At 49.3% G+C, this 23,093-nt stretch overlaps 1 protein-coding gene across 1 annotated transcript in view; it reads left to right on the top strand.

Annotated features, from left to right (window-relative positions):
- KIRREL3 (kirre like nephrin family adhesion molecule 3) overlaps positions 1-23,093 on the top strand; it is a 263,163-nt gene that overhangs the window by 208,764 nt on the left and 31,306 nt on the right. Inside the window, exons 5-6 of the mRNA XM_034069650.1 lie at positions 15,736-15,893; positions 18,927-19,077. Coding sequence (XP_033925541.1) covers positions 15,736-15,893; positions 18,927-19,077 — 309 coding nt within the window. The remainder of the gene's footprint in view (positions 1-15,735; positions 15,894-18,926; positions 19,078-23,093) is intronic.

The following is a 23,093-nucleotide window of genomic DNA, read 5'->3' as shown; positions in this document are numbered from 1 at the left end:
GAGTTTGCATAAAATAAGGATCTGCTGCAGAGGCTGAGCTGCCCATCTTCTCCTTCCATCCTCCAAAGCAGTTCGGGTGGTACCAGGGCTTCAGTCCCCAACAGGCAGCACAAGGATGTCCGCAGTGGGGTGGGAAGGACAAGGAGCACCCACAACCCTGGGAGAGCTGGAAGAGGGATTTCAGGCTCAGGAAACCTGCTGGAACTGGAGCACAGATTTCATGCACAAGCTTCTCTTTCTGGCTCTGCAGCTTTCTGCTCAGCTCCCTAGGCAGGACTTGGAGGTGCTTTGCTTCCTAGTGCTATTCAAAGGTACCTTTGACTGGTGCAAAGACACAAAGAAGGATGGAAGAGTAAAACTGCAGAGGTTTGAAAAGTTTCCAGCAATTGGCCTCCCTGGGCTTGGACATCTCCTTTGCTGCTGTATGGCATCTACCATGATGTGCTCTGTTGTATGTTAGTATCTGGGAGCCCCAGGCTCTTTTCTGGAGGCAGGAACTGTATCACAGGACAGGTTTGGGAGGGTTGTGTCCATTAACATGGCAGAGAAATGAAACCAGAACCATTACCACCCATCTCCCAGCTGTCTGTGTAATCTCTCTCCTATTCTTCCTGTCTTCTGTAAACCTTGTGTGATTTATGCCACTATGGGGAGGGGAAGCATCCCTGGGGATGTGGATCCAGGCAGCAGGACTCTCACCCTGCAATTCCCAGCACCAGGACACCCCGTTTCCTTCCATGCCTCCATCACTGCAGCGAGAGCACCCTCTCCTGTCTCAGCTCTGCCTCACTGCTCCTTTTCCCTGCTCCCTTCCCTCAGCCTGTGCTGAGGACACATCACATGCCGGGGTGAGGATGGGGGTCAGATGGACCCACACCTTGTCCCAGCACACTGATGTGCAACCAGCAAAGTCTTTTTAGGAGCACTGGGGGGATATTTAAGTAAAAAGCAATTTCTAGGAGAGGTCTGTTATAATTACTAATTAGATCTGGTTATAATTATCTCTCTTTGCAATCCCATACCTGCTGCAGAATGGCTCCAGTTCCTCCTAACAATTAACAGAGAAAGTCTTTTATGATACACCGGGTGATTACATCGCAATTGCAACCTCCGTGGCCAATGCTGACTTATTAAAGAAGGGCCGATATTTACAGAGCAATATTGTGATCAAATTAGGCTAAAATTAACTAGAGTAAATGAAGAATACAGGGTTTTTTCAGCTGCTTCTCTTTCTTTCCTGCCACAGAGCTGCCTCTGGGTTTGTTCCTAATGCTCTGTGTTGATTGAGGTACTTGACTGGGCAAAAAAGATATGGGAAGTGGCAACCACCCATATCTCTGGCTTGCCTCTGTGTGAAATCTGCATTCACATCTCCCTCTTGCTCATCAGCCTCCTCCTGCTCTGATAACAAAGAGAAGGCTCAGGGGAGATGTTAGAGCAGCTTCCAGTGCCTAAAGGGGCTACAAGAAAGCTGGAGAGGGGCCTGTAGGGACAGGATATGGGGTTTAAACTGACAGAGGGGAGATTAAAGATTAGGTATTAGGAAGTTCTTTACTATGAGAGTGGTGGGACACTGGCACAGGATGCCCAGAGAAGCTGTGGCTGCCCCATCCCTGGTGGTGTTCAAGGCCAGGTTGGAGCAACCTGAGCTTTAATGCCCCTTCCAACCCAAACCAATCTGTGATTCTATGATAATGGCAACCCACAAAACTACAGGGTAATACCCAAACCTCCCCCCAAGCTTTAATAAGCTTGCTGAAGGCTCTGCTGCGTCAAGATCCAGCCCAAAGTGCTCATCACACGCTTCCTGTTCAGGGCATGAGCTCTCTCAGAGCAATAGCAAGAGGGATGGATTTCCCCCAGCGATGCTAAACCCAACACTCACTTGCACTTAAGGCATGTCTTAATACGTCCAAAGTGACAGCTGGTGCTTGGCATTAGGAAGAATCATGCAAGAAGGAATTTGGAGGTTGGTTTAATAGCAGTGGGCCCCACAAAATAATCATCAGGTGAGCTGAGGGTTTGTTCTTTTCAGCACAAAGTGAATTATCAATGAGCTCAGTGTGATTTCTGCAAGGGTTGACTCTGTAGGTAACTAGGAGAGAGCTGATGCAGGCAGATGTGGCTGTGGCAGTGCGGGTGGGTTATGTGGACTGTTGCTTTGCTTCTCCTGAGGCGGAGGCTGAATCATCCTAAATAATAGAGTAGCAGAGGATGGTGGAGACAATGAATAATATTGTCTCTGGCCCAAACTTTGGGTAAATTTTCCTTCCAGTTCAAATTCATCAATTTGACAGGCGTTGCAAATAGCATCTTATTCACCAACTTCATCACCTTTACTTGATCACCTCATCTTTAATTCTCTGCATCAAAGTCATGCTGAATGAGGAGTCTTTGGCAGCTCCTGGCTCTTCTCTTAATCCAGGATCTCCATGCTGGTTTAATGCCACCTAGGCTGTACCTGCCAATCCAACCTGTGATTCTATGTGCAAAACCAGGCTAAGTGCAGTGGCTGGTAGAACTTCTGCAGCAGGTAAGGATGCTGTTCATATCATCAGCATTGGAGAAAGGTGGACATGTGGCACTCTTCAGCTGGACTTTGGGAAGATGCCAGCTAAGGCTGCAGTGGTCAGGATGAAAGTATTTGCAGTGAATATGTGCAGATGTTCTCTTTTCCTTCTCCTGTTTCAGTGCTCACATGAAGTCTCTGAGAAGGTTTTAGGTTTTGTCCTCTTTCTTCCACTTCTTTCCTTCAAAAAAGAAGTAGTAAGAGAAATGAGTGAGTTAAAATGAGGGGGAAAACCTTCCTTTTTTCAGGATGGTGATGGCACATGTGATCCCTCAGGGACAGGTACCAATACAGAGAGGTGGAAAAGGCAGAGCCAGCCCCAAAGGATGTTTGTGCTGCTCCTACTCCTGCATTCCAAGTGTCTCCTTTCCTCTGGCTCCAGCTCATGGGAGATGAGGCCAGTGATGGTTGTGTTAAAGGGTTTTCCTCCTGCAGGTCCTACCATGGGGAATCAGGAAGGGAAGTGAGCGTTCACTATTCACATCACACATGAGTATTCAGGAGAGCTGTGAATGGCACCCAGAATAGGCAGTCCTGGAGTCTCACCTCATTCCTCCACTGCCTTGCTGCAGTGAAGGGCAAAATGAACCATACTTTGTGCTTTGGGGGTGATTCTGTTGTGAAAACCACTCTTAGAAACTGGCAAGCATTGGGGAAGGGGGGTATTTGCAAGAAGAACAAGGAGTTATTGGTTATCTCAAGCCAGATTTCAAGTCAATTTGTACCATCCCAGGCACCATGGAGGGTATAAAAGAGGAGAAATCAAAGCCCACCCCCCAGGAGTTAAGTTTTCTCCCTGTTCTCAGCCTAGCTTTGCATTAGTGCAGCACAACAAAGAGTTAATTGAATTGGTTTATACCAAGGCCAGCACAGCAGCAGCATCCTCCTTTTCTCCACTGTAATGAGTCATGTTTACTTAATGTATCCCTGCTCCCCTGACCTCTCTGCATTGCTGCACACCCCTTTCCTGGTTAGGATCCCCAACCCTAATTGCTTGCTGCCTGGGCTTGTAACACATATGCTTCAGGCTACAAGAACTGAGCAAAGGAGGGTGGAGGAATCAGTGCATTAATCCCTGGGTTTACTACAATGCCTGCAGTGTTGGGCATCCCTGTGGAGTTCAGTGACACTCATCCATCCCTCTGAACAAACAGGGACAACAAGGAGCAGGCAGGGGACACCCTTCTGTTTGGGTTGGAGATGAAAGAGCCAGAGAAATAATGACAAAGCCAATTATTGATGGGGTGAAATTAGGATTGCAATGGCACAACATGGTCTGAATTAGGACATATGAGCCCCTCGAGAGGGATTGGCAGCACCAAGGATGGGTCCTGGACCCAGATGGGCAGAGTGAGCCACAGCCTGGCCAATAGAACAGTTTGCTTAGAGCTGGGAAGCTCATGAAGAACTCCTCAGTGTTTTTCCCTTCACAAACAGTCCCCAAAGCAAGCTCTGATGCAAACAGGGCTGTTTGCAGATGTGCACGACCCTCTTTATTGGTGGCGAGGCTTTGTTTGTGAACCTGCTGCTTGGAGGCACCAGGGTGAACACTGTCACAGGGAGGCTTAGGAACAGCTTCCGTGCACAAGAGGCACTCCAGAATCAGATGTCAGGTTCCTAAAGCCTTGAGACTGTGTGAAGAAGTGAGGGGTTTCTAGTGACAATTAAAATGCTTTGCCTCCGTTACTGGTGGAGCATCCCAGGGTCATGTTCTGAAGCTCTGCAGTACTGAGGACTAGAAACAGGTTGGTTTGATTGTGATGAAAGGCTCTGCTCCTCCTCTTTTCAAATGCATTTAGGATCTGGGCTATAAGAAGAGTGAGAAATGATGTGACAAAAGCAGCACAGGTTTGGTGCTGCTGAGTTATCTGGCAGAGGTTTTCTGCCCATCCCTCCCACCCTGCGGAAGCTGAGCAAGGCATTGCCTCTCTCAAAAGCAATCCATGCCCCAAGGGGTCTCCCTTGGCAATGCCACAGACTCGATTTCTGAGTGAGCAGCTGTACCCTGTGCTCACTGACCCCTCTCTGGAGTGAGAAGCAGAGCTCACAGTGCAGAGACCTCCTTGTTTAAGGTCATTTTCATTCCCAGCCCCTACATAAAGGGGCTGACAAGAAAGCTGGAGAGGGGCTTTGGATAAGGTCCTGCAGTGACAGGCCAAGGGGAATGGCCTTAACCTGACAGAGGGGAGACTGAGCTGAGCTCTTAGGCAGAAGCTCTTCCCATTGAGGGTGCTGAGGCACTGGCACAGGGTGCCCAGAGAAGCTGTGGCTGCCCCATCCCTGGCAGTGTTTAAAGCTGAACTGGGTGAGCTTTAAGGTCCCTTAAAGCTTCAAAAGCAGAGAGGCCACTCAGAGTGGGGTGAGGAAGAAAACAGCAGGAGCCAAGTCCTACCTGCTGCAGGAGGGAACACCCAAAGCCTGGCTTGTCTCTGCAGCAGCACATCTAGAGGCAGCATCCCAAAGCAGCCCCGCAGGTACAGCCCCCAGCCTCACCACTCAGAGCTGGCTGCTCGGCACAGTTGTCTCCTTTGCTTTCAAAGCATTGCAGATGAGGACAGCACATCAGGGGAACTCCAGCCCCAGGGACTTGCCAATCATCCCTGAGACACTCCAGCTAATTATTGTTATCCTTCAGGAATCGTGTGGCATAGAGGAGGTGCAGGAAATAGGCCACTCTCAGCATCTCTCTGTTTCTGGCTAATGGTGCCTGTAAATCGCTGCTCCGTGTCAAGGGATCACTGTTTGTAATGAGGCTGAGATTGCTGATGGACTCTACGCCATCCACGCTGCTTCCTCCTGAGGCTGCTCTGTTGTGGCTGAGCAGGGTTCTTCCTGCTTGAGCGCTGTAGGTGAGCAGATAGTTGGTATGGTGGGAGTTGGGATGTAGTTAGCGCTGTCTTGGCCACGTGGCTTTGTGCAGGCAGTATCAGGGGATAACTAATTGTGTCTATGGAGGAGACCAGGCTTGAGGGAGTTGCTGCTTTTCAGCCCATAATGTTTCAGAGATGTTAGATGGAGGAAAAAAACCCCAATCAACCACAAAATCAGAAGGAAACACAACTCCTTCTGCTGCAGGAGCTCCTGGGAATTGTCACTCACACCCTGTGCTCGCTCCCCTTCCCTTTCCTCGCCTCATTTCCCAGCTCAAACGCACCACCACCCTCTAGGAGGAACAAGAGGCCCTGACCAAAATGTGTCCCCGTTGACTTGTTGCCTTTTTTGCTATTGATTCCTTAATTAAAAACGACTGAAATTCCAGCAAGCAGACACTGCTCTGGAACACACCATCCGTCAAAGGGAGAAAAAAGGAAAGGGGAAAAAATCAATATCCTATTTAGAAAAAAGACTTTTGGGAGCAGATTCTGGAGCAGCCTGAGGTGGTTCCTGCCTAACAGCAAAGGAAACAAACACCATGTCCTGCAGCAAGAGGAGGGCTCTGGTACCTAATGAATTAAAGATCCCCAGTGAGCTGATGAGCACCTCCCACCTCTCACTGCTCGACTATTGACACTCACCAAGCTGTAAACTGCTCTTAAAGCAAAGCATCTTTCAAAATCAATTCATCTGGGGTGGTAGGAAATGATAACACACCATTGCCCTGGCTGGATGGGCTGGGAGGAGATGCAGGGAAGATGTGGTTAGCTGAGCTCTGCACCCATCTGTAGGTGCTCTAGCTCAGCTTGGCTTGTTCACTCTTTTCCCCACACTCTTCAGTCTCTTCTCTCATCACTGACCACCTTTCATTAGATCTTTTCCTACAAAACAACCATTTCTAGTGAGGATGTCACCAGGGAACCTGCCCATTGCCTTGCAGGGTGCCATACACAAGCACCCTCATCCCTAAAGATGATACAGACCCCTGTATCTTTGTGCTCCTCTCAGAGAGAAACCCTTGCAAAAGCACCAAACATAGCAAACCTAAAGGATTACAGAATGGATTAAAGAAAACTTCTTCCTATTATCTAATCTAAATCTACCCTATTATGTATCCACCCAAGGTTCTACCTCTAAGCAGGCACCAGGAAGGTTTCCTGCCATTGCAGCCCTATTTTTCTCCTACTATACAATTGTACTAATGGGTGGTGGGGGTGCCTTCAAAGGGGGGACCTGAGTGCAAACAGCAGCTCTGGGGGAATTCCCTCTGACCAGAACCTTAAAGACTTGTATATTTATCGCAGATAGGGGACCTTATGCAAGGATAAATGATCTCAGGAGTGTCTCAGTGGGACAGGAGGGCAGACAAGGGCATGCAAAGTTTGCATCTGCAAGGCTGAACTTTTCCATAGGCAATGGAGCTGTGCTGCTGTCTGATAACCAGAGTCAGGCTGAACCCAGACACATGTCAATGCTGGGAACGCTGTGATTGATCGCACTCCATCCTGGAAAGGCTGGGTTTGGTTTTCTCTAACACATCTGTCCCCACCACTGTTGTAGATAAGGCATTGCAGCTCATCGATCCAGCTCCTCTGATGGTTGCTGGATTCATCCCTAATGATTCTCTCAGCCCTTATTGCTGCTGAAGGAACAGGGTAGTGAACTCTGCAATGTAGGCACATCCCTGGCATTTAGCAAGGCCCACATGGGACGTGTCGTCCAGAGAGCATCATCAGTGGGTCATCTGCTTGATTTCTAAATGCTGTGCACAGCACTTAAAACAGAGCTGGAGGAGTTGTTCCTTGTTTGCTGGAGCAGAGTATTGGGCTGCAATTACACTTTTGCACCAGGAAAGCTACAACAGGGCTGACTTTGCAGATGGTTGCATGGCACGCCACAGGAGTCCTGCTGTCCCATGGTGGGAATGGGGTTAGGACCTTCTCCAGCACAACAGCAGGAGGATTTGGGGTGTGAGAGACTGTGTAAGAGGGTCAGGCCATTTATATTGGGCAAGAAGTGTGTCTTAACCTGTGCTAGCCCCCATGCTGGATGCTCCAGTGGGCTTGGGTCCAACTGCTCTGCACGAGTGCAGTACTGGGGAGATGGAAGTGAAGAGCAGCACTGACAGATCTAGGGCATGGCATGGAATTAGTCTCCTCCTAAGGCATTCAGTTGTAATTTCTAATGTCGTTTTCCACCCAGGAGGGTTCGGTTGGTACCCAGATCAAAGCTCCCACTCCCAGCTTACCCCTGTGTGTGCCGTCCTTGTCTCACAACAGCTAAGTGCTGTATTTCCATCTCCCTGGTGGGTCTCCCTGGTGTGAGCTGCCCTGGATTCCTCCACAGCCACACAACCAGGGATCTGAGCAGGAATCTCCCCTGACAGGGGCTGGAATAAACATCACTTGATACAATGCACAGCTCATCCCCACCTAGGAAAGGGGATCTCCAAGGACTTGCAATTGTTGACCTGTAAAGAGAAGTATTGGCTGGGTATAGGTGCTGTAAAGGGATAGATCAGACATGGCTGTACTTTGTTACCAACAGCCACAGCATAGAGGTGAGCTGTAAACAACACCCCACATCCTTACCTGCTCCCACATTAGCCCATCTCCTTCACAGACAGGTCCTGGAAGCCTCTCCATCTCTCCACACTCAACCTGTGCTGAAGCCCAATGCTTAGGAGCATGTCTCTGTGCCCAGGTGCAGGTGGTGGAATCAAGAGAGCTTCTTGCTATAGCTGCAAAGGCAAGATAGGAGCTTTCCCAGTGGCTGGTGGGTCTAACCCAGCTTGTCCACAGAGAGCAGCAGGGGCAGTGCTGCCTTCTCAAAGTGCTGCACACCATCTTCCCCATCACCCAGAGTTAACAAGGGTGAAACATCTTCATCCTTCCCCTGGGCTTGATTCACTTGCTGTGCAAACAGTGGGGACAGCAAAACCACGGGAACAACCAACACACATCTGAAATGGCAATTACATCTCACACCTCAGCACAGGCAATGATGGCTGAAAAGGGAGCACATGAGAAAGCTATGGCTGTTTAGGAAAAGAGGAGGAAAAAGCATGTAAAAGCAAAAAGAGTATTACAGCAATAGTGCTCAACATGAGGTGGGTTTGGTGGGGCAAGATCAGCCCCTCCTGGGCACAGTGGGAAAGTGGAGCTGAGCTGGCAAGTCCAGGCAAAGCTTTGCTGCAGTTAAATGAAGGCAAAGCTTTAGCTGTGCCTGATTAATCTGCATTCTCCAGCAGGCCACCATTCCACTGGAGAAACCCAGATCCAAAGCAGTCTGGAACATGTGGGACTTTCAGTGGCTGGAAATAGATTGATAGGGGGTAAAAAACAGGTCTGGGGAAATATCAGCAGCTTATGAGGGTCTGTGCATCACAGCTGCAGGCGGACAGGAGGGAAGCAAGGATGCAGGTTGCTCTGGGTGATGAGCTCTTACCCTTCCCTGGTGGCAGAGCAGCATCCCTGTGTGCGCTTAGGAACCAGAGGAGCCAGCATCGCTGCTGCAGCTCAGACACACATACACCAAAGTGCCACAAGACAAATAGGCCCAGGGAAGAGATGCGCTGTTTAAACTTTCATCACTATTTTTCTCCCTGCTCCCCTTGGTTTCCTTTGATTTATTTTTCAGTGTGTTTTCCCCAGGCTGTGCTGTTCCCATCCGCTTCCTCTCCTCCATCACTGGCTGTGCTCAGGCCCCTCTCCCAGGGCACCTGCGCTTCTCAGGCTGTCCAGGCTCAGCTGCCTTGGGTCAGAGAGAGGAATGAGGCAGCAGAGGTCCGGCAGCAGCAAGCTGGACACAGGAGACAGAGGATCTGTAGACAGAGAATCAACCAGAATGGAAAAGACCTTCAAGATCAAGTGCAACCATTGCCAAGGCCACCACTAACCCTTGTCACTCAGGGCCTCATCTACACAGTTTTTGAGCACTTCCAGGAATGGGCAGCCTGTTCCAATACCTTTACCCTTCTGAGGAAGGAATTATTCCCAATATCCAGACTAAACCTCCCCTGGTGCAGCTTGAGGCCATTTCTTCTCATGTATTGTACAGACCATGCAATTGCCTTCCCAGGGTGGGCGACCCTGCCAGGGCTTGGCATGGAGACCTGCAGGAAGGCATCCTCCAACCATCCATCCTTCCATTCCATGCCAATCCCAGCAGGAGCAGAGGCTGGTGGAACATGGGTAGGGAGCTGTGTGCTTTGAAGCAGTGCCAGAGCTCACCCCATAGCCAGCATGGCCTCTGTAAGCTGACAGTGCACAGCATGAACTGAATGCTTTCCAGCCTGCCTTGTGTAGGGAAGGACACGGATTGTTTCCCTTGCAGAAGAGTTGAGCCTTACCCTGCTGAGCAGCCTGCGGGCAGGAATGGGCTCCAGGTTTAGATGCAGGATGCAAAGGAGTATCTGGTCAGTCATGCTTGGAGGGGGGAATATTACAAGCTGGAGTCAGGACTCTCAGCCCTGGCACTAACCCTATTTGTAAACTCAGATCACTTGCCCCGTGTTGTTCCTTTTGACTTACCTGCCAACATTCCTCATCTGCAATCCTGAATGCACCAGGGAGATGTAGGACGGATGCACACCAGGATGGTTAGGGGGAGCTGTGACTGCAGTCCAGCATTAGGTTCCCCCAAGCCCCAAAGACTTGCCACGACTCCGGTTAATGCTACCCTGAAAATACCCTAACCCGTGACAGCACCAAGACACAGTGAAATCTCAGCCTTTAAAGTGCTGGACAAAACCTAAGAGCCTGTTTATATCCTTCCTAGCTCTGAAGAGCTGCTGGAAATCTGAATCCTAAATGTGTGAAGTCCTGATAAATGAAACAGCTGAACACTCATGTAGCTGTAAGCTGCTCTGCAGTGCTTTAGGCCCTCACAATTTATAGCCTTCAGGCTTGATAATACAGTGAGACCCTAGGCAGCCTGCTGGAAAACTGCTGCCAGAAACACAATCCCTATAAGGGGATTCTCTTATCCAGTGCACCAAGCTGCATCCTGAAAGCAGGTTTGTTTTCTACCCCCTTTCCTTCCTCCTGTGAAGCTATCTTAGGTACTTGATGAAACAGAACCTTCTTTCTCTCCCAGTGTCCAAGTTTTCCTGCTTTTTCCCTTGTCTTCTCCCAACCTTTCCAATTCTTTTGCTTCAACCAGTCATAGGCTCCCAGCCTCACTTTGCCAAATTAAACAAGCCCATCTCTGATCTCACCTGATAGGAAAGCTGCTCTTTCCCTTCCATCTTTTGCCTATCCCAAACCAAGATCAACATCCACAAGTGCACCTAAACCCCCACCGGGATCTCAAGGGCAACATGTGGAACAGCAACTCTGCAGAACACCCCCAAGGCTGGTGGGGAAATCAGACCTCGACAGCAAAGAGGAGGCTATTCCCTGTAGGTATCAAGCAGGAAAGGACATGCCAGTTCCCACTGGAGCACAGAACCCATACAACAGCCTATATTAACTTGTCACTTTGCTGATCATCATTAACACCAAGCTTAGTGTCAAAGTCACACCCTTGCTACACTGACCACACGTGGAGGATCCATTTTGGAGCAGGGCATAAGGAGAACGCAGGAGGTGCAGGTTAAATCCTGCCTCTTCCACAAGCACCTTAACCAGGCATCAAAACCGGACACAATGCCCCAGTGTGGAGCACAGGTTGGATCTGCAAAGGAAACCACTCTTTGTATTGCAGTTACTCCCAGCAGCAAGCAGCTGCCTGCAGATGAGGGCAGTGCCTGGGTACGCTCAGCCAGAGCACGTGTATTGTGGTGCCCTCATAAGCTTGACTTGTCTACAAGAGGCAAACATTCCTCTTTGACAAGGCCAGAACGCGATGTCTGAATACACAAACACCAGAGCAAAGCTTCCAGATCCACCCTCTCTGCATGAGAGGGTCAGCTGAATCCCTGCAGGCTGCCTCCCTGGGGTCCCCAGTGCTTGCTTACAGCAGGCACAGAACACAGGAGCAAACATAACCCTTGTTCAGCTTGGTTTCATCATCATCTCCATGGGGCCTTGTGTTCTCAGAGTGCCAGCCGAAGCACTGTCAGTAAACTACTGTGGAGTGCTGGGGATGCTTCTGGTCTACACTAGACTGTGAGCTTTGGGGGTAGGGAGGACTTCCCAATGGTTTTTAACATCTTGCGGTCACCAAGAGCATCCTCTGGTCACTGCTCCCTTCACACACATGCAGGATGGACCCAGGACCTAGAGTGCCACAGACCCTATAGGAAAGATGAGCAGTGTATCAGCAATGCCTTACACAAGGGATCTCATTCCTGGTGCTGGGCTGAGCCTAATATCAGCTGAATGTTACCTGCAGATACATGGCTCAGAGCAACCCTCAGGGCTGCTCACTATCTCCCTCCCAGCCAAGCAGTGAGCATTTCGAGTCCAATCTCCTAACCCTGTCCCAAAGCTGGCCACACAAACCCAGCAGCAAGGAGGCACCAGTCACAACAGCAAGAAGCCATTAGCTTTAATTGGGCAAGAAGTACAGGTGGCTGGAGGGCTTTTTGCCTTCTCCACTTCCAGGAGCTGACTGCTGGAGGATCCTGTTGTCTCAAGCAGCCTGGATGCCAGGAGCGTTTAGAGCCACCTGTGCAATGTTAGCCTGGGGTATAGGCCAGCCCTAATTCTGCATGGTCTCATTGATTAATCATACAATTAAGCATTGCAGGGTGGGTCTGTGTGCAAGAAAGCTTCTAACTAGCCAAGTAATTTAGGGAGTTGCTGAATGCACAGCCTGAGAGCACCACTCATTGATCTGTATTTCTTTATGCTGATAGGAAGCATGCTATTCCCAAAGCACTTTGGAAGGCAAGCAGCAGAGACAGCAGGCTGTCCTCACTCATCCACACAGCCCATAGCTACAGAGAGCAGGTTAATGCCTGGCCAAGGCTGGTTTAGAACCTTCAGCAGTCCTGGGATTTGACATGAAACAGGAGGGTGATGGGGAGAAGCTGGTCTGGATTCTTTAGGGAGTTTCATCTTCAGTTGAGGTCCTGAGTGCACTGGGAGGAGCAGGAGACCTTCTGCTGGGGCCTCTCACCTTAATACTTCCCAATGAGGATGGTGGGACCAACCTGCTCTAGGTGCAAACCATTCTATGATGATTCTGTGATCAGGTTCCAATGCAATGCCCATTCAGGGATAATCTGTTTGGATTCCAACCCCATACAGGTCCTGTCATACGTCTCTCTGGCTTGTTTGTACTCTTACAGGCATGAGCCATCCTGTATCACTTCTCTTTCATTCTCTATTTAAGCTTTCCAGGCATGTAAAGGTTAACTCTGTTTTCTCTGCTGTCAGGAATAGCCACACACAACCCCAAACAACTCCTCCTATTTATATCCCTGTATTAATCAGAAAGGCTGGTGCTTCTACATTAATGTGATTAAAAATTAGGAGACCAGGTTCTGTAGTGATGCCTTATAATAATAACCAATCCTGGGAGCACAGGGGATGAATAATGGATCATGGCTCTCTGCTACCAGCTTCTCACTTTCCCTTCTTCCTTTTTCTCCTCTTTTTATCTTCATTCTTTCCTTCCTCCTCTTCCTCTCCAAGCTGGAGTTAGAGGGAGGAAGGAATACATCCACCCTTCATTTTGCAGGAGTTAGAGCTGTTGAGAAACATTGCCAATTCCTATTCATCAGCCCCTCTCCTCCCCAACCAGGTCCCCTGGTTGGTGAGCCTGGAGACCATCAATAATTCATGGCTACATGCAAAACTGGGGGATAATAACCACTTACTTGGGAAGATGCAATCAGGGCCCATTCTCTGTCCTCCTCGAACAGCTCCTCAAGTCTTGCTGCTAACCTAATAAGAGGAAACAGGCACGAAACAGTAGGTTAGAAAACAAGGTTTTCTGACACAAGCTCAATGTCCATCTGCATTAGATTGTCCCATGATGTCCCCTAGGTTTCATGTGCAGCTAATGGACAGGCAGGGCTGCTTTGAGGGTCTTGAGGTATCAGCCAATGACCAGCCACTTGCAGGGCATCTGTTAGGAATATTAAACTTCCCACTAAAGGTTTCCCTTCATGTAATTCCAGGCTGCTGTTCAGCAAACAGCTCATGGGCTGCTTTTCCCCCTGCTCCACAAGATGCATTTCCAATATTTTACAAGCTGAGGTCAAATTCAATTAATAGCTTCAGTGAGGTGAAAGAATACTGAAAAATATCATTTTGAGGGTTTTTTTCACACAGTTTAAACTCATCCATTGAATTCTTAAATGAAAATAATAGCTAAATAGCAGCAGAATGAAGCAGATTTTGTCACATTTTCATGTTTCAGGCCTGACACGTTGCAGCCAACCCAAACCACAGATTTTCACTCTTTTTTTCCCAATCTTGTAGCCTGGAAAAGTACATTTTGGATCCATGTAGAAAAGCTTTTCTGCCTCCAGCCCCTGGGTTCCACCCATTGAGCTGAGAAATCCCATTACTCACAGCATTTGGCAGACGCGTGTGTGACCATCGTTGTGTGCAACCAGCACATCTGCCTTGCCTACAAATCCCAGGCTGATGCAGGCAGCCACCTCCAGTTGTCACACAACATAATCCCTTCCCAGCTCCCCAGTTCAGCTGCAAGAGCCAGAGCAGGGGTTGTAAGTAGTTCTCAAACAGCCAAAATACAGGGGCAGCTCAGGAGCTGAAACAGGGATGTACTGGGGGGTTTCAGAGGGGTCTTTGCCAGCTTTGACACCATTTGCATGGCTCAGGGAGGGGGTAGAGGTGCTGACTTGTAACCAAAGCACCTCTGCTTTGGTCGAAAACCAGCAGCTTTCCCCCAGTGCATCCCCTCAGTGAGGATGCTGAAGGGAAGGAGGCTTTGCCACTTCCTTCTGAGCTGGGTGTGAAGCAGCAGTTTCTCCCTGCATCCTTCACTAACATGAGCACTTCTGCTTATTAAAGAGGAGTTGCAACAGGGATGCCTTCCTTCTGTCCCCTCTACATTTCTGTTGGCTTCTCAGTGCCACATGTGCCCCAAGAACTCCTAAAACAAGCCATAAGGTAGGTGGGCAACACATCTATCTATAGTAAGTCTAGCATTTGGTTTCCCAAAGGATCTGGTTGTAAGCAGCTAGACTGACAGATACAGAGATGTATCATCCCTCTTCAGAGCAGGTCTTGGCTAGAGCAGACCCAGCTGGGGTAATGGAGAAGGCTTCTTTCCCCTCTCACCAGCTGAATTTCCCATCTCTTACCACACCAGGACTGCTTGGAGATGCCAGGCTTCAGGAGCTAGTCACAGAAGAGGAGACATGCTTATGTGCCCCTCCTCTTTGCTTCCATCCCTCCTTGTCTGTGGCATGAAGTGCTTCCCAACACAAGAAACAGATGCCCAGGGGCCGTGTGATATCAACAAACCCATGTCCTGTAATGAGGATGCACTCACACAGGCTGTCAGGCTGAAGAAGGAAGGATGAGATCTTAAACACTTGCTTGACACCCACCAGGAAAACCAGCTTGCACAGGGGGGAAATGCTTAAAAGACAGGATGGCAAGAAGGAACCTGTCTGAATGAGGAGTCTCACAACCTTTTGTGCAGCGAGACAGCACAGACAATGAGGGAAAGCAACAGGGAAATCAAAGCAGAGCAAGGCAGTGCTCAGGGGTTCTTCCATCCCACTGTGACAGAGCGCTGCCAACAGAGCCCTATTCAAAGGCAGCTGGAGACAACACTCCTGATGCCCATAGAAGTGTTCCCCCTGAGTTCAATAGGGAACAGTCCAAATCCAGCTCCTCCAAATCATCCTTACCTATCTCCCAGCTTGCAGTCAGAGGAACAGGGGTCAGAGCACTTGTGTCCAGCAGAAGCCAGTTATAGCTACCTGGGGAGGAATAGAAGAGCAGCATCAACAAGCAGAGATATTTCCTTCAAATACTTTCCATCCGTTCACATTCTGCAGCTCAGGGACATCCTGGGACAGAGGTTTTGGAGTATTTTATAGCTCTTTGTGGGTCTCTCTACCACAGGCTTGACCCCTCATGATACTGCAAAGCTCAGGCAGCCAACCAGGCCATGGATGCTCTAAAACTTCAGCTGGTTTGAGGCTTTAATTCAGGTCTGGAGTAGAGCTTTCCCATGAACAGCAAAAGGCAAGCCAGATATAACATGGTGAGATGGGCTGGAAGCTGCCACAGCCACATCAAAGGCAGCTGCAGACGTCTGAGAGGTCACAGTCCAGTCCTGGCAGCCCAGACCCTATAGGTAACTCCAGGTTTAATGCTACCAAATGACAGTGTCTCCTCTGTCCTATTTCCTTGCAGTTCCTCCAGATGACCCTGTCATTATGGGGGGTCCCATCATCAGCCTGAGAGCAGGAGACCCCCTCAACCTGACCTGCCATGCAGATAACGCCAAGCCAGCAGCCTCCATCATCTGGATGCGGAAAGGAGAAGTTATCAATGGAGCCACCTACTCCAAGGTGAGGCAGGACAGGGCTGGGAACAAAGTTCTTCCCTTGCTTCAGAAAGGTGTAGCATAACACTGCCCTTCACACAGCTCCAAAACATCTAAGGCAGCACCTTCAACACTGCAGGGCTGAGACTCTCACTGTGTACCACCTCATGCAGCCTTCCCAATGGAGATGCTGGAAAGAAAACATTCCATTTGAATCTGATGGGTGTTGTTGTACCTTCTAATAGTTTGCAGTTGCCTGACATGCCCTTTTCTTCCCCCAAAACCCCACCTGGCTGTGGTGTTACTGCTGTGTCCAGCACCACACAGCCAACACTGGCCTGGGCTTGGCTATAGCAGAACCTCTGATGGAAAGGCAGCTGCAGTGACATATGTCCCCTCCTCCCACTGCAATTTTCCATGACAAATTATCAGGGTTGTTGGCATTTTTTAATTTAAATGGAAAGCCTTTATTGGGTCATAAAGGAAAACATCAAAGAGCAATCAACAGCACACTCAGAACGGGTACCCACATGTGCTCCTCTTTACAGGCTGATGGCTGGTAAGTGCTAAAGATTCAGTAACACTTGACATCGCTAATGGAAACTCCTGAAGAACAAAACTGGAGGCATAAAATGGGTCAGTTTGCAGCCATTTGTAATGCAAGCAAACTTCAAAGGCATGAGTCAAAGGCATTCCTCTGCAGCTCCTGAAGATCTGTTCATAAACATTTCACCCTCTGCTAGCACTGCAAAGCCTCCATCCAGCCTCATTCCAGCATCACCCCATCTGCCCTGAAAAGCAGAGCAAGCAGAGCACCCTCCTCCTCCTCATCACCCTGCAGAGCACACAGATGAAACCCAGTTGTTTCCTTAGAGCTGAGGGGTGCAAGCAGAGGGGGGACTTGCCCCATCTCCCTGAGTGCAATGGAAAATGCAGCACTAATGAAAGCCACAGAGAACTGACCTCTCCCTCTCTCCAATCAAGTGGAATTAATTAAAACCCAGACCATTGCAGTTGTTTTTAATTCACTCTGCTCATCCCAAGCTTTCCTCTCCACTGCAGACTGCTCAGACCCAGCATTGAAGCCCTTCCCCTTTCAGCCCCACAAGTGGTGGGTAGCAGGGAAGGAAGAACAACCCTCCCCCCCTCCCTTTGTTTTCCTTTCCAAGAGAAAAACACCTTCTAAAGCAGAGCTTTTCAGGCTGTAGCTCTCTCTCATGCAGAGATTTCCATGGCATTTTAAGGAGCTTTCAAGCATGGGAGGGGAAGGGAGCCCTGTTCTGCACAGGGGACACATCACCCCCTCAGTTGTTCATGATTCACCAGAGGTCTTTGCATGAGGCCCATCCCCCTGACTGCAAACCCAAATACATACCCTGATCCCCATTGAAGGGCATCAGGGGATGGTTCTTTTAGCCATAGGGAGTATTATGGAATGCTGCAGGGTTTGGAGGCTCAGGGACACTGTAAGAGGAAGGCTCTGCACAAGGTTAGGGTCCACTATATCGTCAGCACCCAAAGCGGGGCTGTTCCATAAGGGAAGGGCACTAAAAGGGACAATAAAGCAAGCTCAGGGTAGCAGCCTTACCACCAAGGGCACAGCACCAGAGCAGGTTTGGTGGCCATAGAAGGGTTATTTACAGTGCAGCAATCTCCAGAATGTCCATAGTTATGAGGCAGCTCTGCAGACAAGTCAGAACATCCAATCCACATCACCTTCCCAAAGCAGGACCTATCCTAGAGCTGGAACTTAAATACTGCTCTGGGGTTTATGGGTAAAGAGCTCTTGGGTAGAGCCTCCAGATGAGGTCTATTAGGGAAATTAAGCACTGTTGGTGCACTCAGGCCCTGACAATCACCTGCAGACAGGTCTTGGTCCTGCTTGTGGATAGCTTCATTGCAGTGACAGTTTCTCTCCACCATAGATCATGGAATGGTTTGGGTTGACAGGGACCTCAAAGCTCATCCACTTCCAGCTCCCTGCCACTAAACCAGATTGCTCAAAGCCCCATGCAACCACACCTGATGTGCCTGAGGAGTGCAGAGCTGTACACATGAACACAGTGTCAGGATGAACCCAGGTGGGGAAAGCTTTAGCTTTGCTGCCATATGTCTATAATTCAATAAAGCACTTGGCTTACATGGGGAGGAGGAAACTTGAAAGGTACAGACTTAGGCTTAATAAAACTGCCTGGAAGGATCCAAAATACATAGTTATGGGATGGGTGTATCCATGGGCATTTACTCTGTTATTAACAGCTGGGAAAAGCCAAGTTTCTGGTATTTCTGGACCCCTGTGGATGTTGATAAACCAGAGGAAAGCCCAGAGATTGATTGAAACCAATGCAGCATCTTGAGCATGTGAGAGCTCGATTGGTTTAGTTTACCCAAGACAGGGCTACAGGGTGACATGACAATGGTCTGTAAGAACTTGCAGGAGGATTAGGAGGACTTAGGGGCCCCTGATAAAGGCGAGAAGTGCAGGGAAGAAACAAAGAGCCAAGGGTGAGCAGATAGAGCTGTTTAACCACTGCTGTAGCTGTGGATCTCTGGCAGCCTCAGATCTCCATCACAGTGATCCCCAGCACAAAGTGAGTAGTGATTTGCCATGGGCTGGACCGCCTCATGGCATCCAGGGGTACAGGATCAGTCAGGATCAGTCCCATGCTGCTGGCAGCTGGCATCACTCCTTGCTAACTAAACTGGCCCAGGATCTTTTTGCATTGCCCTGGCATAGGAGGTGGCAGCAGGTTCAAGAAGCTGGTTGTCTGTCTGTCCCATCTCCATCTTTCCTGGGACATGCATCTTGCTGGAGCTGCCATTCCCAGCTTGAAGCACAGCAGGGCTGGAGGGAAGCAGATGGGAGATAAGTGCCCTACTCTCAGGGAAGTGCAGTGAAATTTGCCTATGCTATTCCCCAAAGGCTTCTTGGCAGATTCCAGCCAGAGAACCGGTTATTGCAGGGAGCACTGCCTGGCTGAGGGCTGCCTCTGTGTGTGCAGAGGGGACCTCTCCTGTAGGAAACTGCCTCTTCTCATCCCTGTCTCTCCCCACACAGACACTTCTCCGTGATGGCAAGAGGGAGAGCATCATGAGCACCCTGTTCATTGCCCCCTCTGACATTGAGAATGGGGAGAGCATCGTCTGCCGCGCCACCAACAAGGCCATTCCCAGTGGGAAGGAGACCTCTGTCACCATTGATATCCAGCGTGAGTACATGGCCGGCCGAGCTACCTCTGGGTGCTGTGTGATCCCAACCTCCTGCTCTCTCCACAGGGCTGCCTGCACAGTTCTCACTCCAGCCTGGAGTGGGATGCTGGGATTTGGGGGCTTCCCTTTACTGGTACCTTGATAGAGTGCAGTCACAGAGACATGGACACCCCCAGAGACGGGCTGCTCCCAGCTTTTGTGCCTTGTGTCCATGGTTTGGAGCAAAAGCAACACCAGCTGCTGTGTTCATTGGTCATTGCATGTGGCAGAACTGATCCAGGCTCTCTGGTGTCTCTGGAGAATGGAATGGTTTTGGCTGCACAAGCAGCATCTCTAGACATGGCCAGTAGCAGAGATAAGGCCCATTAAGGTTTCTGGTACAAACCAGCATGTTTCCAGAGTTACAGGCTGTTCAACACAAAGTTCTTTGTGTTATTCTCCACTGAGATAGCATGATAGACACCTAATGGGTGAGAAGTCTCCCTCCTCTGAAGCAGAGCATCAACCACTAACTGATGAGGACATGTGTGTGGCGAAAGCCGCATCATTTACCCTTTACTGTAAACCCATGAAGCAAAACCTTCCTTCTTCCAACCCCACAGATCCCTTCCCTCCTCCCCTGCAATAGCTGCTGCTCTGGGGCTCACCCTGACCTCTCTCCAGCAGGGCTTCATTTGCACACGCAATCCCTGCAGCTGTATTTACCAACAATTTGCAAATGCAGGGTGTTCAATATTACCATGCCAGCTGCTTCCCAGGGCCCAATTAAAACTGCCTGAACAAACTCGAGCACAGCAGAAAATTCACTATTGAAGACTTCCAGCTTTTGCTGCCGGAAGATTAACAGGCTCTTGGGTCGCTGGATAGCATGTCCTGACAGAGCTGGCCAGATAAAATGAGATAATAGCATGGGTTATTTCACAGCCTGCAAACAGTTACAATAGCTGGAGACGCACTCGCATCCGCACAGACAACGCGAAGCCCAAGACATCATTACATTGTGCTGTACAGTGAGGGGCAGGAGACGTGAGCTGCATCCCTGAGCCTGGTGGAATCTGCTCTGAAAAGAGATGCACCCAATAAAGAGCACCAATTTCCACTCCAAGCCGTTAAATAATCCATGCTGTGAACGCAACAATAATAATATCCTATCCAGCTATTAAAAGGATGTTCTTAATGGGGTCTAATGAGGATATCTGCTTCCCAGTGCTGGATGGAGGGATAGAAAAACACCAAGATGGATTAACCAGCCTGCAGTGGGATAGTTTTCATCCTGGATGCAAGAGACTGCTCCAGCTGCTGCTCAATCCATCAGGTTTACTTCCCAACCTGGCTGCATTCACTTTGCCATAAGCTAATGGTACTCTTCATAAGCAAAAATTATCTGGACCACTCATTTCTTGTCCTGGGCAAGGCTGACTGCAAAGGCAAGGGACCCCTCTGCACCACCCGGGTGCTGAGAGGAGGTTCTTTATACAATCACAGCTTGGTTTGGGTTGGAAAGACATTAAAGCTCATTTAGTTCCAAGCCCCTGCTTCTCCTCCCCAGCATCTCCCCCCATGCCAACATTTCAGCCTGGAACCTGCACATCTCCACCTCTGCTGTTCACACCATAGGTTTCAAAGAGGTGGCCTTGCAAAGTAATCCCAGGGAGCCAAAAATAACCCCTCCCAGGAAGCAGCAGCCTGGTAAATCCCTGCTTCTCCTTTTGCTTTCTTTTGTGACCCAAAACAACATCGAAGATGCTCACAGACAGCAAGGAAAGGCTAGGGTGTGGGGTGTTACCCACACAGGGTGTATGTGGGAGAGAATATCCCCTTTCAGTTTGGCTCCCATCAATCTCATGCAGGCATCTTAGAGCAATGAAATAGCTGAGTCATAAAAGCCTCCTTTCCATAAAGAAAAGGGGAAAAAAGCAGCTGAAAACTCCCAACCCCGAGCAGGGTCTCTAATGGAAACACTAAGCGACTCCAGCTGGAACATCTGTTCAATGTGATTTCCGTTCCACCAGCCACATCAAAGTCAGCCTCCTGTGAGTTATGCACCGAACATCACAAGTGGGATTAAAATCATGTTTAATAGTTTGATATGCCATAAACTATTTATAGTGCCAGGGCCCAGTGGCTCTCTGGAAATGCACACCCAGTGTGCTGGGCTGGGGAGGAGCTGGGTTAGTGCTTATCCAGAGCCATTTGCTCCAAGCCTCTGCTCACACATGTGCAGTTCCTCATTTTTACACCTCTTTTTCTCATGGCAAGAAGGGATTTGTCTGCATGTGTATGTTTTTGCAGGAGGTGGCAGCGGGAGAAGGGAAGTAGACCAGGGTGATGAGCAAAGTGAGGGCAGCATCATGGTGTCCTACTGTTTGTCCTTGTAACATTAGAGCATTCTAGTCCCTTTTGTCCTTCCCAATGGAGAATATGAAAGCCTAGATCAAAAGATACATCTCAGTCTTCTGCCAGCTCCTCACTCCTCACTTTTCTGTGTTTTGATCCAGGGTACAGGTTTGGAAGGGCTTCTCTGGGCACCCATAGAGAAGAGGAGCATGATGCTCAGCCCATGATCCCAGCAACCATTTCCCAGAGGCTAATTTAAACCAGTGGGAGCTGAGGGTTCGCTCTGGTTCCTCACTGGCTGCACATGAGGAGTGATGCTGGTCCCTGAGTGATGCTGGTCCCCCGGGGAGATGCTCATGGGGATACTGGTACCTGGGCATAGAAGCATTTGCATGCATGCTCTCCTGCAGGCTGGCTTTGTCTGATTCCATCATTCAAATTAATTACAAGAAGCCAGGCAGGAATTATACTTGTAACCGAGTGGAATTACATTCTGATGAGTTACAATTTGTGTCTTTTTCTCCCTTTTAACTCTCCCAAAACACACTGGCACACACAAACCCACGCTAACCCACGGCACCCGCCGCCTCACCGGCAGCTACCACAATATTAGAAAGCCCAATCCCATTTGTGAAAGGCAAGATCAAAGACTTTAATTCATTTCCTTTGCTGTGTTTTTTTCTGCCTTTTAATCTCTATTTTTTGTTTAATTTTGAGTGCAGGAGGGAGCCGGGCTCATTTTAATACAAAGAAGCTCTGTAAATCCTAGGCACAGCTACTAAACCATCAAACAATAGGGAAGCTCCTAAAGAGAAGTGTGATTCATACTTAACAAAGGAAGGTGATTAGCTGTTGTTGTATAACAATAGGGAAATGTCAGGATGCCTGCAAATGAATTAGGAGCCCACTATATATCTCTGGGCTGTTAGGTGAGGGAAGCTCATTTATATTCCCAACTGCGCCCATCTTTATTGTCATTTGAATTGCACATTTTAAAATGAAATTAGGGTAAATTGAAAATACCTATAATTTCCTCGTCATCATTTCCCAGCGAGAAGGCAGGTGGCTCTGCTCACAACAAAGCCTGGCTCTGGCTGGGTAAATATCATGGGGCCTAATGAGGTAGGGATGAGGTGGAGGAGGAGGAGGCACTGCAGCACGATGGAGTCCTGCAGCATGACACTCGCTGCTGCCTTTCCCTTTCCCATCTCACTCAAGCTGAGGCCAGCTCGGAGACTCCCCTTTGGTTCCCAGCCTTGCCACAGGGATGATGCCAAACCATCCCACACCCTGCAGGGATAACTGGAATAACACAGGGTTGCTTTGGGTGCTGTTGTGCTTGCTTGGCATGTGATCAGACTTTCTGCTTTCCTCTCCCAGTGCCAACCCTTCCCATGCTTGCAGGCAGCATAGCCTCTTCCTCCTCCTCTTTCATTCACGTGAGGTTTCACCCAGTGCCATTACCTTTGTAAAGTGGTACCCAAGAGGTGGCAGGCAAAGCACATCCGTATCATAAACCTACTCTCAACCTGCAGCCATTCCCTCTTGTCCTGTCCCTACAGGCCCTTGTCCCAAGCCCCTCTCCAGGTTCCCTGCAGCCCCTTTAGGCTCTGGAGCTGCTCTCAGGTGTCCCCTTCAGGAGCCTTCTCTTGTCCAGGCTGCCCCAGCCCAGCTCTCT

This window comes from Melopsittacus undulatus, chromosome 15 (assembly GCF_012275295.1).
Source record: "Melopsittacus undulatus isolate bMelUnd1 chromosome 15, bMelUnd1.mat.Z, whole genome shotgun sequence".
In the NCBI taxonomy this organism is placed as follows: Eukaryota; Metazoa; Chordata; class Aves; order Psittaciformes; family Psittaculidae; genus Melopsittacus; species Melopsittacus undulatus.
This window is presented reverse-complemented; position numbering and strand designations above follow the sequence as displayed.